Source organism: Muscardinus avellanarius (genome assembly GCF_963383645.1).
Source record: "Muscardinus avellanarius genome assembly, chromosome: 10".
Taxonomy (NCBI): domain Eukaryota; kingdom Metazoa; phylum Chordata; class Mammalia; order Rodentia; family Gliridae; genus Muscardinus; species Muscardinus avellanarius.
In genome coordinates this window covers 87,896,845-87,914,601 of record NC_137796.1, presented here as the reverse complement: position 1 = coordinate 87,914,601, position 17,757 = coordinate 87,896,845, and the positions used below count along the sequence as shown (strand labels likewise).

The 17,757-nt window shown below is 48.2% G+C and overlaps 1 protein-coding gene across 1 annotated transcript; it reads left to right on the top strand.

Moving 5' to 3' along the window:
• Positions 1-2,880: 2,880 nt before the first annotated feature.
• On the top strand, positions 2,881-14,132 carry KCTD7 (potassium channel tetramerization domain containing 7; the record flags this gene model as incomplete). The annotated part of the gene is made up of 4 exons (XM_080702525.1): positions 2,881-3,024; positions 6,715-6,884; positions 13,187-13,365; positions 13,756-14,132. 4 exons carry the CDS (start codon positions 2,881-2,883, stop codon positions 14,130-14,132), a joined length of 870 nt encoding a protein of 289 aa, XP_080558651.1.
• Between the last annotated feature and the right edge of the window lie 3,625 nt (positions 14,133-17,757).

Genomic DNA, 17,757 nt, shown 5'->3' with positions numbered 1-17,757 from the left:
AGAATGCTCCTGGGTTCAGTCCCCAGTACTGAAGAAGAAAAAAAAAAAAGTTTTTTTTCTGTTGGGTGTGGTAGGGCACGCCTGTAATCCCTGTGCTTGGGTGGCTGACACAGTAGGATGACATGTTCGAAGCCAGCCTCTGCAATTTAGCGAGGCTGTCAGGAATTTATCAAGACCCTGTTTCAAATAAAATAAAATAGGGGGGGGGTGTAGCTCAGAGTTGGAATGCCCCTGGGTTCAATCCCCAGTAACACACACACACACACACACACACACACACACACACACACACACACATACTTCTTTTCTAAGAGAAAAAAAAAAGTTTTTTCATTTGCAGAGGCACAGCAGAAACCACAACTGTAATCCAGTTGCCTGATCTCAGGAGTTACTGCCTATAGAACCATTTCGTTGATTGTTCTTTGAAAAGTAAATTCCAGGCCTATAACTTCTCAGAGAAGCCCCAACCTCTGTTTGGGCACATAGCGCCGATTCCTCCCTCTGAGACTCGCTGGCCCTGCAGCCCTCTTGAGAGCTGTCTGGGCAGGATGGCAGAGAGCTGCTGCCCTGCCTTGCCAGAAAGCCTGCGCCCACCCCTTCCTCCTCCCTCAGCCAGCCCTCATTCCAGGCTGCTGACCTTGGATTTCTCCACAGTGTGTAAACAGAACCAAATGGGAAACTAGATTTTCCTAATGGAAATTCTCAGCAGAAATGGAAAATGAAGACTCCAACACATTTCAGCACGATAAAGCTGATTGCGCGTCGATTTCCCCCTCCTGAGCTTCGGGTGCGCCCTCCCATTTTCTTTATTCAGCAGTGTGCTGGGTTAACCATCTCCGGATAGCGCGGGAGTTGTGTGGTTTTCTCATATGGATTCTTAGGGCTGGAGAGGCCATCTGGCAGAGTGGATAAATGAAGGAAGCTGGTCCGAGTAACTCCTTGTTACATTGCTTAATGAACCAACCCTGGGTCTGCTTAGCCTTCTCTTACCATCTAACCCACTCTGGTTGTGATTTGTGTCACAACGGAAACATCCTAAGTGTCTTAAGGATCCAAAGAGAAATTTTGCTATAGCCTGTGTGACTGTGTGTGTGTGTGTGTGGTGGCACTGGGGATTGAACCCAGGGGCCTTCTACCTCTGAGCTCCACCCGCATCCCAGTTTTTTATTCTTTATTTTGAAACAAGTCTCACTAAGTTGTGGAGGGCCTCACAAGTTGCTGAGGCTGACTTCGAACCTGTGATCCTCCTGTCTCAGCCTCCCAAGTACAGAGAGATTACAAGTGTGCGCCACCACGCCCGGCTGCTATGGGCATTTTTTAGAAAGGCTAGAGCCTGATGTGGTGGATAAGAGAAAGTCTCAGGGGCCTTCTTTAAGGCAGTGCTACTCACAGTGGGATTCTTGGATCTGTGGCATATGAATTACCCAAAGTTTGTTAGGGCTTTCCTCCCGACCAAACAAATCAGATTCTCTGGAGGTGGGACTAGAAATAATCTGTTTGCTTAAGACCCTGCTACAGGTGTGTGTGTGTGTGTGTGTGTGTGTGTGTGTGTGTGTGTGTGGTGGTGGTACTGGGGATTGAACTCAGAGGCATTCTACCTCTGAGCTATATCCCCAGCCCTAATTTTATTTATTTTTATTTTGAAACAAGGTCTCACTAAGTTGCTAAGGCTGGCTGTGAACCTGAGATTGTCCTGTCTCAGCCTCTCAGGAACTAGGATTACAGCCGTGCACCAGCACGCCTGGCTACCTTTAGCGATTTGGATGCGAATGAAGTCGGAGAGAACGCTGACCTAGGAGTCCCACAGCTGGAGGTGTGATGTGTCCAACGGAGGAACTGCTGTCCCCCTAGCCCCTGGCTGACACTCTTGATGCTGTCTTAACCGTAGGTCTCAGTTTCCCTTTCTGTCAATAATGTGAGAATTATTCAAGGGTCTGAGTGTGAAATGGTTTTAAAAAGCTGAACACCTTGGTATCTAGAAGGGTTCCTGAGATGGCCCATTCCCCAACAGCTCCCCTCTCCTCCAACAGGAGTCCCAAAGAGAAAAGCGTTGGATCCGACTGGACTGGTCCCTGCCGGCCTGCGGTAAGGTGAGTCTCTTTGGGAAAGGCCTGTGCCCTGGTGCCCTGAGGCGGGGAGGGGACTGTCACCGTGGGGAGTCGCTGTCATCCTTTGAACGCGAGGGCCTCTAGTCTGAGTTTTTTTTTTTTTTTTTTTTTTTTCTGATCCCTACGTGAGCCAACGGGAAAGTACTGCAAGGCCAGGCTGTATGCCCTTGTGGCTTGAAGAGGGCCGGCTACTGTCTCAGTGCTGCTCCTTCTCCTACCACCTCAGCCCTCCTCCCGGCGCATCCTCCAGGACAGACTGCGCAGGCCCTCCATGGAGGAGACACAGGACCCGCTGTCACCGAGGGGAACCCTGCCCATCGCCCACGCCGCCGAGGCCGCGCTAGGAGAAGGGCGGCGCGCCCCCGCCCTGTCTACCCGGAGCTTGTCAGGGGTGGAGAGCGCGCGCCCGCTGGCCAGGGAACCAATCAGAGCAGGGCAGGCCAGCAGACCCGCTCCCATTGGTCACTCCGGAGCTAGCCTTCCGCGCTGCCTCAGCGACTGGGCGGTCTTCCTGCCAATCAAGGCGGAGCCCCCGAGGCCTGGCCAATAGCGGGAGGCGGCCGGGTCAGGCTCGCGGCCCGGCGGCGCTCGTGGGGGTCGCCAGCTGGCCGGCTCAGAACCAGCCGCCGCCCACCCGCTCGCGCTCGGGCTCTCGGCCTCTCCCGCCCGCCCGCGGCCGGCCGCGTCATGCCAGGCTCTGCTGGCCGCTAGTGCCCGGGGCCGCCGCCAACCCGCCTGCCCGAAGCCGCGCCCACCGCCCAGAGCCAGAGGGATGGTGGTAGTCACGGGGAGGGAGCCAGACAGCCGTCGCCCGGACGGTGCCATGTCCAGCTCTGACGCCGAGGACGACTTTCTGGAGCCGGCCACCCCGACGGCCACGCAGGCGGGGCACGCGCTGCCCCTGCTGCCCCAGGAGGTGCGGGCGCCGCGGAGGGGCGGGCGCGGGAGGAGCAGGTGCGGGCCGAGCTGACCTTGGAGGTGCGAGCGGCTCAGGTGTGTCTGCCCCGCCCCGGGGGCGCCGGGCGCCTGCTTCTCCTTTCTACTCACGGGCTGATGTACTCTCATCCCCACCGCCCACCTTTACTGATTAGAGAAGGGAGGTAACCCCTGGGAGGGGGCTCAGGACTCCCCCAAGAGGTGATCGTGTCTTCTAGGGATCCAAGAGGAGGCCCGGGTGGTCCAAGCCCACTCCCCCAGCACCAGGGAGTGGACAAAGAGCGGTGTGCAGACCAGGCAGGCGGATTAAGAGACGCGTCCACACTCACCTGACAGCCCGGCTCTGGCTCTGGCTGCTGTGCGGGGAGGCACTGTGGCTTCATCGGGCTTGTTTTATGCGCGGTTCTGTTACATCAACGCCTGAGACGAGCCTCCGTGGAGAGTAAGGAAGGTGGACCCTGAAGTCAGACGCCAGGAGGTGGTGCTGGGCGCAGGCGCCTGGCTGTGTGGAGAGCCCACAGAGCAGAGCGGCTGGGCCGGGGAGGCTCTGGGGCGGCGGACACTGTTGTGCTGGGGTTGGAAGCCCCGAACTGCCAGCGTCTTGGGAAACTTGTGAAAATGAGCAGAATTTTAGATTTGCTCTCTGCAGTTGGGAAAAAAGACAGTAGAGACATTTTTTGGTGCACTGTCATTGAGGAGATGATGTGGTTTGTGGGAAAGGACACAAACCCCATAGGCGGTAGGCTGGGACTCCAGTGCCAGTTCCTCCCATGGATCACACTGCTCCGGAGCTGTGAGCTCTGAAACTTTGAATTACTCCCCTCCCCCCCACCCCCAATGCTGGCACATTGCTAGGAAAGCAGGGAAGCACTCAACCTCCGAGGCAGAGTCTCCAATTCCTTTTCAATTTATTTTATTTTTGGACAGAGTCTTACTAAATTGCAGAGGCTGGTCTCGAACCTGCAATCCTCCTGCCTCAGCCTCCTGAGTAGCTGGGATTACAGGCATGCAACACAATGCCTGAATCTGTGTGTGTGTGTGTGTGTGTGTGTGTGTGTGTGTGTGTGTATGTGATGGTACAGATGATAGAACCCAGGGCAGCATCCCCAGCCCTCAATTACTTTTCTCCTCTCTCAGCTTCATTTTTCTTGTGTCTAACATAGAGCAAACACATGGATTGGTGTTAAAAACCCTTGGTAAAGCCAGGCATGGTGGCGCACGCTTGTAATCCCTGTGCTTGGGAGGCAGAGACAGGAGGATCGTGCTGGTTCGAAGCCAGCCTTGCTGGCTTAAGAGACCCTGTTTCCAAATAAAAATATAAAATAGGTCTGGGAGTGTAGCCCGGAGGTAGAAAGGTTTCCAGGAACCCCAGTACCACCAAAAAAAAAAAAAAAAAAAAAAAAAAAAAAAAAAAACCTTGGTAAAGGTTAAGAAAGCTCCAGAAATATAAAGTATTATTATTCTAAAACAATATTTGAGTCCTTAGTATGCACATAGAATGGGTTGAGAAGACCTAGAGAAAAAAGCAGAAGGCAGAGTTACAAATCTGTAAAACCTGTATATTTTGTTCATTCATTCTGGGAATTTTAGGTCTTTACTGTGAACTTGGCCTTGAGTAAGTTTTATTTAATATATTGTATCCTGCTTTATTTCACAAAGGACTTGAAAGCTGGGAAAAGGGACTGTTTAGATGAATATACATACTTTCACTAGAGTAAGAAATGTTATAACAGTGAAAAGCACTGGGGTAAAATCTTAGTTGATCTGGAGGAAGTGTGTGGGAAAACTAGAGCACTGACTTCATTACTCTCAGATGCTCTTTGCTGGAACCCATAAGCGGCAAAAGGCATTGCAAACAAAAACAGCCTGAGCGTGCTAGGGGGAACCCTGAGTCCCCAGCGCAAACCTCGGCTGTCATTGTCCTGTTCTCACCCCGCCCTCGTCTCCAAAACCTGGTAGAATTGGGGATTAATCTTCCCACTCTGCAGATTACGTAGGTGAGGAATGGAGTGAGAATGAGGACTGCGTGCCTGGGCACAATCAACAAACATCTACTGAGATCTGTTGTGGGCAGGCCCATAACTGGCAAGCACGCCGGCTATCCCCGCCCTTGGGAAGCTTGGGGTCTAGTAGAAGAATATAATTGCCAGCGTATTGTGCTAGGCACTGCAGTAGAGAAGAGTGGCCTCACACTGAAGGTGCGGTGAAGGAGTGTGCACTTGGCTCTACCCTGGGGGATTGGCAGAAGTGGAGGGGAATTTGAATAGAAGCTTTTAATCTATGTGTCCCACCATGCCCACCCAAAGTTCCTTTACGCAGTAGTAACCTACGCCATTTCATGGGACAATTGTATTTGCTAAATGGACAGAGGAAAAGTGGTAAAAGCATTTTGGGAGCCAGGTGCGGTGGTGCACACTTGTAATCCTTGAAAGGCTGAAACAGGAGGATCGCAGGTTTGCAGGCAGCCTCAGCAATTTAGCAAGGCCATCTGCATCTTAGTGAGACTCTGTTGTCAAAATAAAAAATAAAATAGGCTGGGCGTGGTGGTGCACACTTAAAATCCCAGCATTTGGGAGACTGAGACAAGAGGATTGCGATTTGCGAACAGCTTCAGCTACTTAGTGAGGTCCTTTGCAACTTAGTGAGACCCTATTTCAAAATAAAGAATAAAAAATAGGGCGGGGGTGTAGCTTGGAGGTTGAATGCCCCTGTGTTCCATCCGCAGACCCGCCAAAAATACTAATAATAAATATTAAAAAAAAAATAAGAGCCGGGCGTGGTGGCACACGCTTGTAATCCCAGCATTCGGGAGGCTGAGACCCAGAGAATCGTGGTTCGCAGACAGCCTCAGCTACTTAGGCCCTCTGCAACTCAGTGAAACCCAGTTTCAAAATAAAGAATAAAAAATAGGGCAGGGGGTGTAGCTTGGAGGTCAAATGCCCCTGGGTTCCAATCCCAAGACCTGCAAAAAAAAAAAATAAATAAAAATTAAAAAAATTAAATATGTGAGCTAGCAGGTTTAGAATGGTAGAACTTAGCTGGGCGTGGTGGCACACGCTTGTAATCCCAGCATTTGGGAGGCTGAGACAGGAGAATCCAAGTTTGCGGCCAGCCTCAGCTACTACTTAGGCCCTTTGCAACTCAGTGAGACCCTGTTTCAAAAATAAAGAATAAAAAACAGGACTGGGGCCGGGCGTGGTGGCGCACGCTTGTAATCCCCGCGCTTGGGAGGCGGAGACAGGAGGATCGCGTAGGTTCGAAGCCAGCCGCGCGCACTGGCTTAGGAGACCCTGTTTCTAAATAAAAATATAAAAATAGGTCTGGGAGTGTAGCCCAGAGGTAGAAGGGCTTCCAGGAACCCCAGTACCACCAAAAAAAAAAAAAAAAAAAAAAAAAAAAAAAAACAGGACTGGGGGTATAGCTTGGAGGTAGAATGCCCCTGGATTCCATCCCTGGTACTGGAAAAAAAAAAAAAAAAGAATGGATAGGACTTGGCAACTGATGGGTGGAGAAAGAGGGAGGAGAAACAAAGAAATTATTCAAACAAATCCCTGGGCTTGGGGTGAATGAATGAACGATGTGGCACTAATCAGACCTGAGAAGATGGAGAAGGAGCAGCCCAGCTCTTAGAGCCTCCTGTGTGCTGAGAATTCTGGTGGTTCCTTTCCAGTTCCCTGAGGTTGTCCCCCTTAACATCGGAGGGGCTCACTTCACCACACGCCTGTCTACTCTGCGGCGCTACGAAGACACCATGCTGGCAGCCATGTTCAGCGGGCGACATTACATCCCCACAGACTCCGAGGGCCGGTACTTCATTGACCGAGATGGCACACACTTTGGGTAGGTGTCTTTCTCTTCCATCAGCTTTGTGATCCTAGCAAGTGAGTTACCTGGGCTTGGGTCTGGGGCTTTAGCCTCTTCCGTAGGACTTAAAGAGGAGATAATATAACAATGGGATTTAATAAATGTGCTTATTGAGTAGAATTCTTAGTTGTTTTGCCAAAAGAATCAAGGCTAGCCAGAGAAATTTCCACGTAGCACTCACTGCCTGGGAGTGATGAACGTTTTACCCATGCAATTCGAGACCTGGGAAGTTGTCACTCATGTGCAGAGGAGAAGGTGTGATCTCCTCTAGAGTTGCGGGAAGCCTAAGACAACTTCTTGGAGAAGACCTTCAGGCCCAGATTCTGGGGCTCCACACCGCCATGAAGAGAAGTGGAGTGTGCAGCGGTGGTTCCCAGCAATGGAAAAGGGACAAACAAAAAAGGTGAAGTAAGGGGCTGGGATGGAGCTCAGTGGCAGAGTGCTTTCCTAGTTTGCGTGAAGCCCCAAGTTTGATTCCCCAATACCACACAAAAAAAGGTGAAGTAGGACTGACATAAGGTTGCTGTCCTTTAATTTCATCAAGAAAAGTCTTTAAAACACTAACAAAAGCCGGGCATGGTGGTGCACGCTTGTAATCCCCGCACTTGGGAGGCTGAGACAGGAGGATCGCACAGGTTCAAAGCCAGCTTCAGCTACTTAGTGAGGCTCTCAGCAACTTAGTGAGACCCTGTTTCCAAAAAAATATATATATAATGGGTCTGGGAGTATAGCCCAGAGGTAGAAAACCTCTGGGTTCCACCCCCAGTACCACCAAAAAAAAAAAAAAAACTAACAAAAAACTCTATTATTAGAGCCGGGTGTGGTGGCGCACACTTATAATCCCAGCATTCGGGAGACTGAGACCGCAGTATCGCAGTTTGTAGACAGCCTCAGCTAGTTAGCGAGCCCCTTCGCACCTCAGTGAGACCCTGTTTCAAAACTAAGAAGATTGCCGGGTGCATGCTTGTAATCCCTGTGCTTGGGAGGCGGAGACAGGAGGATCACGCTGGTTCAGAGCCAGCCTCGCTGGTTTAAGAGACCCTGTTTCCACATAAAAAAGTTAAAAAAATAGGTCTGGGAGTGTATCCCGGAGGTAGAAGGGCTTCCAGGAACCCCAGTACCACCAAAAAAAAAAAAAAAAAACTGAAAAATAGGGCTGGGGGTATAACTCAGAAGTAGACTGCCCCTGGATTCCACCCTCAGCACTGCAAAAAAAAAAAAAAAAAAAAAAAATTATTATTTTAACACCAAAACACATAAACACAATCTCAAAAGAGATAGCCCTAGCTGGGCGTAGTGGCATATGCCTGTGATCCCAGTACTTGGTAGACTAAGACAGGATTGCAGGTTGGAGACCAGCCTCAGCAATTTAGCAAGACCCTGTTTCAAAGTAAAAAGGGCTTGGGGGGCCGGGTGTGGTGGCGCACGCTTGTAATCCCTGCGCTTGGGAGGCGGAGACAGGAGGATCGCGCAGGCGCTTGTGAAAGAGACCCTGTTTCAAAAATATAAAATGGGTCTGGGAGTGTAGCCCGGAGGTAGAAGGGCTTCCAGTAACCCCAGTACCACCAAAAAAAAAAAAAAAAAAAAGGGCTTGGGGGATAGCTTGGAGATACAAGACCCCTGGGAGCAATCCCCAGTAGCAAAAAAAAAAAAAAAAAAAAAATTAACCATTCCAAGAAAAGGCTTGATAAACAATTTAAAGCCTTTGTGTCTCAGCTTCCTTGTTTGTGGTATGAGTAATTATAGCTGCCCCACAGGCCTATCAGTAAGGATTAAATAGCCTTGGCGTGACCTCTGCCCAGGTGCTTTTCAGAGTATTTGGCTGAAAGTCTTTGCTCCTTCAGTCTAACTTTGAAGATAATTAGAGAAGCACTGTAGTCCTTGCCCTTGAATCAGATGATGAGGGAGGCGGGTGCTCTCCAGCCGCCTGGCCTCTGTGCTGACCTTCAAGCAGCTTGGTCCACAGTGCAGGGAGGGTCATTTTTATCCTCAGCAAGGAGCCTTTGGTCAGATACTTTGCTTTGAAGCATCTGGGTTTCCCCAGTGGGCTATCAGCTGCCTCTGATGCTGAGAAAACAAAGTGTCACATCACTGTGTGGAACTATAAAAAGATTTTTGTTTGTAGGCTGTTTGGGGAGGAAAGTGCTGGCCCCAGCTGGCAGCTCCCCTAGCACTCTTAGCTGGGCCTTGCCCCAGGCTTTTGTTTTTCAGAGCTCTTGAGGCTCTGCTGAAGATCCCAGAGGACTAATTTTAGAAGGGACTGTGGGAAAGGGGAACAGGGTTTGGCTCGAGGCTACTGTGCCCACGCCCAGGTGGCCATAGCTGGGGATTGATGGAGCCAGGTGAGGACATGGTGGAAAGCAAGATATGGTGGCTCACGCTTGGGCTGCTGGACTCCAGGGGCCCATGACTCATCATAAGCAGATGCAGTTGTTGAAAGGCTCAAATAAAACAGGGTTTAGAACATTGGGAGGGATGCATTTCTCTGCTAGTGCAGCTCATGTACTCCAGCACCCACCATGGAGGCTGCTCGGCCTCTTTCTGGGACAGTTCCTCCTCGTGAGCAGCATACCACACTTTCGGCTGAATACGTCTGCTAAAGCCTGGATCATAGTGGTGTGGGCTTAAAGCCAGCCGTGTCTGGATCTGAGCCTCAGTAGCAATGGCTCGAGAGCTGTGGCAAGGGTGTCGCTGGCCTCCTTGGGCCCCAATTGGGCCTCACTTATATAAAGGAGGTAAGAGGATACATACAATATGGAAGCTAAATCTCAAAAACATTTTGTTGAGTGGAAGAAGCCAGCTACAAAAGAAAATATACTGCCAAGCATAGCGGCACACACCTGTAATCCCAGTACTTGGGAGACTGAGAGAGTAAGATTGCAGATGTAAGGCCAGCCTCAGCAGTTTAGTAAGACCCCATTTCAAAAGGAAAAAGAAAAAGGGCTATGGGTGTAGCTCGGGGGTAGAATACCTCTGAGTTTAATCTTCAGTACCAAAAATTAAATAAAAAAAGAGAACAAATTGCCAGGCGTAGTGGCATACACTTTGTAATCCCAGCACTTGGGAGGCTGAGACAGGAGGATCGCACAGGTTCAAAGCCAGCCTCAGCTGCTTAGTGAGGCTCTCAGCAACTCACTCAGAAACAGTGAGACCCTGTGTCCAAATAAAGTATAAAATAGGTCTGGGAGTATAGTCCGGAGGTAGAAAAGACCCTGGGTTCCATCCTCAGTACCACACACACACAAAAAGAGAACAAATTGTATAATTTTATTTATACAAATTTTAAGAAAAGGCAAAATGAATCTTTGTTGATAGACAAAAATGGAGTGGTTGCCCCTGTAGGGATTGTCTGAGAAGGGGCACAAGGAAATCTTCAGGAAATGGAAATATCCTATGTTTTGGTGATAGTTGTGAGAGTATATTCCTACTTGAAGTAATTGAATTAAATTCATTTAATTAAATTGGTACATTTGGACTGAGAATATAGTCCAGCGGTAGAGTGCTTCACTAGCATGTACAAGGCTGGGCTCCCCAGCACCATAAAAATAAAGATTTATCACAGGCCAGACATGGTGGTAATATTTGTAATCCCAGTGCTTGGGAGGTTGAGAAAGAAGGATTGCAGGTTCAAAGCCAGCCTCAGCAACTTAGGCTCTCAGCAACCTAGTGAAACCCTGTTTCCAAATAAGAAATTGAAAAATCGGGCTAGAGGTGTAACTTGGAGTAGAATGCCTCTGGGCTCAACCCCCAGTACAAAAAAAATGATCTAGTATTAATAATATTTTATAACTTAATTATATTTTTAAAATTATAACATATAGTCACATAGCTGGTAATCTGGCTTCAGATTCTGAGCTCTAACAACTACACGGCACTACTCAGGTCTGATAGCTTCTTTTCGATGATCTCTTTCCTTCCTACTCAGAGATGTGCTTGTATTTTTCTAAGCACAGGAGATGTTCTTAGGGGATCTGTTTAAATTATAATATATAAGCTGGGCATGGTGGTGCATGCTTGTAATCCCAGCATTTGAGAGGCTGAGACTGGAAGATTGTGGTTTGCGGCCAGACTCACCTACTTTGTGAGGCCCTTTGCAACTCAGTGAGACCCTCTTTCAAAAATAAATAATAAAAAATCAGGCTAGGCTATAGCTTGGAGGTAGAATGCCCCGTGTTCCATCTCTAGCACTGAAAAAAAAAATAAACAAACAAATAAGTAAATAAAACATATAGCCAGGCATGTTGGCACATCCTATAATCCCAGTATTTGGGAGGCTGAGATAGGAGGGTTGCAGGTTCGAGGGCAGCCTCGCCAACTTAGCAAGACCCTGTTTCATTTTTTCACTTGTTTTGTTTTGCAGAACTAGAGATTTAACCCAGGGGCATTTTACCTCCAAGCTAAACCCCCAGCCCTATTTTTATTCTTTATTTTGAAATAGAGTCTCATGAAGTTGCAGAAGGTCTCACTAAGTACCTGAGGCTGCCTGTGAACCTACAATCCTCCTGTCTTAGCCTCCCAAATACTGGAATTATAAGCATGCACCACCACACCCAGGGACCCTGTTTAAATAAAAAATAAGATAAGGTTGGGAGTGTAGCTCTGGGTTCAACCATCAGTACAAAAATATATATATAACAATTTTATTTTGTGTGTGTGTGTGTGTGTGTGTGTGTGTGTGTTTGGTATTTTAAAAAATTTTTTATTGGTGCATTGTAGTTGTGCATCTTTTTTTTTTTTTTGTGGTACTGGGGTTCCTGGAAGCCCTTCTACCTCCGGGCTACACTCCCAGACCTATTTTTACATTTTTATTTGGAAACAGGGTCTCCTAAGCCAGTGCGCGAAGCTGGCTTCGAACCTGCGCGATCCTCCTGTCTCTGCCTCCCAAGCGTGGGGATTACAAGCGTGCGCCACCACGCCCGGCGTAGTTGTGCATCTTAATGGAGTGCAAGATGGTGAGGCACACATGCACACATCATCCAGTTAGCCCTTACCCAGTTCCCACCCCATTCCCTCCCCATCCCTCCTCTCAGTTTTAGCTTAGTGATTGACTTTGATATGTTTGTGACTGTACATCATGTACACTAGGGAATTTCTCTCTCCCCCCCTCCAGTCTCCCTTAGTTAGATCACCTTATTTGCTCATCTGTGTTTTTTTTCTTCTTCATCTAGAGTTTTTTCTATGACCCATTTTCTCCCTAGCTTCCACATATTAGGGAGAGCATCCGATTTCTTATTTTTTGTGACTGACTAATCTCACTTTAGCATAATGTTCTTCAGTTCCATCCATTTCCCTGTAAATGATGTAATTGTGTTTTTCTTTATGGCTGAATAAAATTCCATTGTGTACATATCCTATAGTTTTGTAATCCATTCATCTGTTGATGGACATCTTGGCTGGTTCCATAGTTTGTGAATAGTGAATTGTGTAGCTATGAACATAGATACGCATGCAATCCAGAAAACACTTCCACTCAGGATTTCCCACAAAAAAATAAAATACTTAGGATTAAACCAAGGAGGTAAAATACCTCTACAAAGAAAATTATAAAACATTGAAAAAAGAAATTGAAGAAGACCTTAGTAGATGAAAAGATCTTCCATGTTCATGGATAGGCAGAATAAATATTATCAAAATGGTCACACTTCCAAAAATATTCTACAGATTCAACTCAATACCCATTAAATTACCAAAGTCGTTCCTCACAGACATAGAAAAATCAGTCCTTAAATTCATTTGGAACAACAAAAACCCAGAATAGCCAAAATAGTTATTAGCAACAAAAAACATGCAGGAGGAATCACAATACCTCACTTTAAAGTATATAAGATAATTTTAAAACCATATATATGTGTGTGCATCTTTATATTATACCTATAAGTCTCCAATATTAGTAATTTTAATAGCAATAATGATGATGTTACTAATAGTAACTAGTAATGCTTGTTGACAGCTTACTCTGTTCCAGGAATTTTCCAAACACTTTCATATATCAACTCAGTTAATGCCCCCATAACATTATGAGATATCCTCAACTGTAAAATGAGAGAAAATAATAATTTTATTATTATTAGTAGTAGTTTTATTTATTATTATTGCTATTATTATTTTCTCTCATTTTATAGTTGAGGATATCAAGATATATACAGGCCAATTTCACTTACGGAAAGTCACACAGCTGGCAGTCTGGATGCAGATTCTGTGTTCTAACCTTCACATGGACCCACCCAGGTCCAGGTTCATTTGCTCCTTCTCAACTGTCCTCTTTCCTTCCTCCTCAGAGATGTGCTGAATTTCCTGCGCTCGGGGGACCTGCCGCCCCGGGAGCGTGTGCGGGCCGTGCACAAGGAGGCTCAGTACTATGCCATCGGGCCCCTCCTGGAGCAGCTGGAGAACATGCAGCCGCTGAAGGGCGAGAAGGTGCGCCAGGCCTTTCTGGGACTTATGCCCTATTACAAAGGTGAGGGCTCAACTGCCCCGGACAGTTGGGGTGTGGGGGACAGGGTTGTAAGGCGCCTGCCAGCGGCTAGGTCTCCACCAGAACTAATGGGCCCAAGGTTCATCCGAATTATTTGAGATGGGAGAGAATGTCTTCCCCCTCAGTAAATTAGGAGTATGCAGATGAAGGTGGGCCCACCTCAGAGGACAGTCCTCATCTTGTTGGCTTCCTTTTGATGTGCAGACCCCTGGCCTTTGGTTGGGTTTGTGCCCTTCAGAGGTCCCTGAATCCCTTCCCTGTGAAATGGGTCCCTTCCCTCCTGCTGTTACTGGGGCTCCCCGTGTGCTTTCCCACTGCCCTGCTCATCCCTTACCCCACCCCAGTGATGGGTGCTGTGTCTATCCTTCCTAGACCACTTGGAGCGGATCGTGGAGATCGCCCGGCTGCGCGCGGTGCAGCGCAAGGCCCGCTTTGCCAAGCTCAAGGTCTGCGTGTTCAAGGAGGAGATGCCCATCACTCCCTACGAGTGCCCGCTCCTCAACTCCCTGCGCTTCGAGCGCAGCGACAGTGACGGGCAGCTCTTTGAGCACCACTGCGAAGTGGATGTGTCTTTTGGGCCCTGGGAGGCCGTGGCTGATGTTTATGACCTGCTGCACTGCCTGGTCACGGACCTGTCGGCCCAGGGCCTCACTGTGGACCACCAGTGCATTGGGGTGTGTGACAAGCACCTCATCAACCACTACTACTGCAAGCGCCCCATCTATGAGTTCAAGATCACATGGTGGTGAGTAGCCCTGGTAGGCAACAGAGTCCCAGCACGGAGGGTGTCCATCCTCTTTGATGGCTCTGGCAGTAAGATCCCAGAGGGGCTGCCGGCTGCCCCAGAACCTGCCGAGGTGAGGACAGTCCTGAGGCACGGCTCCAAGGGGACAGAGGTCCGCTCTATCTCCCCAGCTGAGCCTCAGGGTCGGTCTCGGGGACTCAGTCTGTGCTCATGGGCCTTCCCTCAGGGTGCAGCAGTCTTCACTGGAGGCCCATCGGGTCCAGCGAGGGCTTCACTGGGAAGTCTAGAGAGGTTTCGTCACCTTTGTCCTAGCAGGAGAGTTTTGCCCAGTTTAGAGCCTCTTTACTGATGTAGGCATCCTCACTTCCTCAACCCCCTCCAAGTACTCCTCCCGGAGCTCAGTGTGTTAGTATGAACATGGAATATGATGGGGTAGACCCAAGGAACTGCCTGTACCCCCTGGCTGAAGAAGAAGGAGTGTGTTCTCTTCCAGTGCACCCCCATTCTCCCAAGGACAGTCTCCACATCGTTTGAGAACAGGGAGATGATTCTTTTCCTTCCGGAACATGCCCTTCACCACCTTTTGGCGATTTAACCATAGTTGCCAAAGCCATGTACCAGGTTGGCCTTAGAAAACCACAATGTTTACAGCCCTGTCATAGGGCCTTGGCTTCTCCTATCTGCCACCAACCTCCCTTGCTTGTAGAGTTACCTTCTCACAGAGCTGGAAAGCAAATCTTCCTTTTGAAGATTCCCTCAGTGGGGCAGGCAAGATGCCTAGATCTTTGTTATCTTTGAAATGTTACATCATTTTTAGAAGTTCAGAACACCTCTTTGGCTGCTGTTTCATGTGTTAGGATCCAATTTGTGGTGAACCTCTTTGGAGGGAACCTCTTCTTTCTACTCTGCTGTTTATCTGGCCGTCATTCTCCCAGGAGATTGGCTCCTCTGGAGAAGTAAAGGAAGGGCCGGGAGCTGTGGGAGGACAGCAGCAAGCCGCCATTACGTTTTACTCCACACATTTCAGAGAGGGAAAGGATCCACAGTAATCCACTTCCACTGCATCTCCTTCTCATTCTGTCTGCATCCTGGGACAGCTAGTCAGGTTTTGGACATGTATCTCCTGAAGAAAGGGCAGCACCACACCACTGGTCAGAACAAAGCACTTTTGTGACACACTGGGGGTCCTGTCTGTACGCAGGCGTGGTTGTACTTCTCTATTCCTGGGTGATCTTGAAGGGAGTTTTTTCTTTTTATGTAAAAAATTGGTGAGCCAAGTGCGGTAGGTGTGAGTATAGTCCCAGCCACTCAAGAGATTAAGGTGGGAAAATGGCTTTGCTCACAAGTTCCAGATCAGCCTGAACAAGATAGGAAGAATCTGTCTCAAGAAGAAGAAAAAGAAGGAGGAGAGGAGGAGGAGGAAGAGGAGGAGGAGGAGGAGGAAGAGGAGGAGGAGGAGGAGGAGGAGGAAGAGACTAATACTACTTGATGAAGACAATACCACTAACCCCAGTCTTACAGGGCTAAGTAGGTGAGACAGGGCACGGGGGAGCTGAAGACATCCACGTCCTTCTGAAGAAGAAGAGGCCAAGCCCTTGGACCTCGGCTGAACTTCTTGGGGCTGGAGGGAGCGACTTTCTGGCCCCTGTGTGGAAAGTCTCCAGGGTTTTGCTTTCATATTTCACTCTTAAATGAGTGGAACAGAAGCAGAAACTGAGGTCTAAGCAGAAGTACCACATTCATGTTCCAAGACATGTGCTCTTTCTTTTGTTCTCATAAACCAGCGATAGTCTCCTTTCTGAAACTCATGTCTCTGCTTGACACTTAGCCCAACAATGTGACCCTTGCCTTGTACTAACAGTTTCTCATTTCAGTTAGTGGTACCTACTGCCTGGTATGGGTTCACTGTTTGACAGACAGTGAGGCAGAGGCTATTCAGGAGGAAATCCACGTGAGTAGAGTAGATCATTAAGCCCAGTGCTTTCAGCAACCTGACCCCGACTGCAGCCCCTTCTCCTTCCCACTCCTGCCACCGAGCGTCACAGTACTTAGCTATTTTTAATTCATACATGTAATGCAAGAAGAAAACTGGCTTGCTCAAAACAAATCCACTCAAAAACAAGCCCTAAGGGTGTGCTTGGTGCAGGGGTGACACCATCTCTCTGCCTCCCAGTGTCATCTGCATAGTGGTGTGCCCTGTGCCACTGTGGGGAAACAAGGGTCTTGGCCAAAATAGGGACACTGGACAGCCAGCTTAGAGCTCGCGCCTGCCTGCCTGCCTGCCTTCCTCCCTTCCTTCCTTCCTTCCTTCTTTCCTTCCTCTTTCAAGATGGGATCTCACTGTGTTGTCTAGGTCCAGGATGGTCTTGAACTCCTAGACTCAAGTGATCCTCTCACCTCAGCCTCCCAAGTTCTTTTCTTGTATATTATTCCTTTTTCAAGCCGGGCATGGTGGCGCACGCTTGTAATCCCAGTGCTTGGGAGGATGAGACAGGAGGATTGCACAGGTTCGAAGCCAGCCTCAGTTACTTAGTGAGGCTCTTAGCAACTTAGTGAGACCCTGATTCCAAATAAATTATACCTTTTAATTTTCTTTTATATTTTACTCAATGTCTGAAGGTATTGGGACAGCCATGCAGTGAATCTTCTTGTCAAAAGTGTGTGGATGCTGTGTGTGGTGGCACACACTTGTAATCCCAGCATTTGGGAGGCTGAGACCAGAGATCACGGTTCGCGGACAACCTCAGCTACTTAGTGAGGCCCTCCGCAACTTAGTGAAACCCTGTTTCAAAATAAAGAATAAAAAATAGGGCAGGGAGTGTAGCTTGGAGGTGCCCCTGGGTTCCATCCCCAGACCCCCCCCCACACACACACACAAAAAGTGTGTGGGAGCCAGGCATGGTGGCACATACCTATAATCCTAGTACTTGGGAGGCTAAGACAGGAGAAATGCAGGTTTGAAGCCAGCCTCAACAACTTAGCAAGACTCTGCTTCAAAATAAAAAGGGCTGGAGGGCTGGGGGTATAATGCCCCAGGTTCAGTACAAAAAAATATGTGTGGGTTTCTTTTTAATAAACATCATAAACCTTTTTTTTTTTAACCCAGTGACTTCTCTGCTTTTTTTTTTTTTTGGTCAACAGGACCATTGCTTTATACTGAAAAAGATATTTATTACAATTCTTTTGACTAGTGAAATAGAAATATATTATTTTTTTTAGATATTTTCCACTTATTCCTCGATATTCTAACCTTCTCTACCCACTCAGAGCTTTTCCTAAGTAGAGTGAAAGAATTCAGGGGCCTAGTTAGGCCATTGTCCAATGAGAAGCCAAATCCAGATTGGAACATGCAGTTGTATGTGGTGGCTTATAATGACTTCCAAATAAAGTGGTTGTCTCTATGGAAGTCACGTCTCCCAGTTTGATCTCTTTCCACCTCTACATGGCCAGGACCAGAGGGTTGGGGCTGGAAGAAGAGCTCCTAAGGACAAAAGCATCTTCTCATTCAAAAGGAAGCATATTTTCATTGAATTCTTGTGCATTAGGTCAGTAAATGTCTCTCATGTTGACAAGGGATAAGATTCATCTTGCTTTGAGACAGGCCAGTGGCTATCCATGAGTCAAACCCT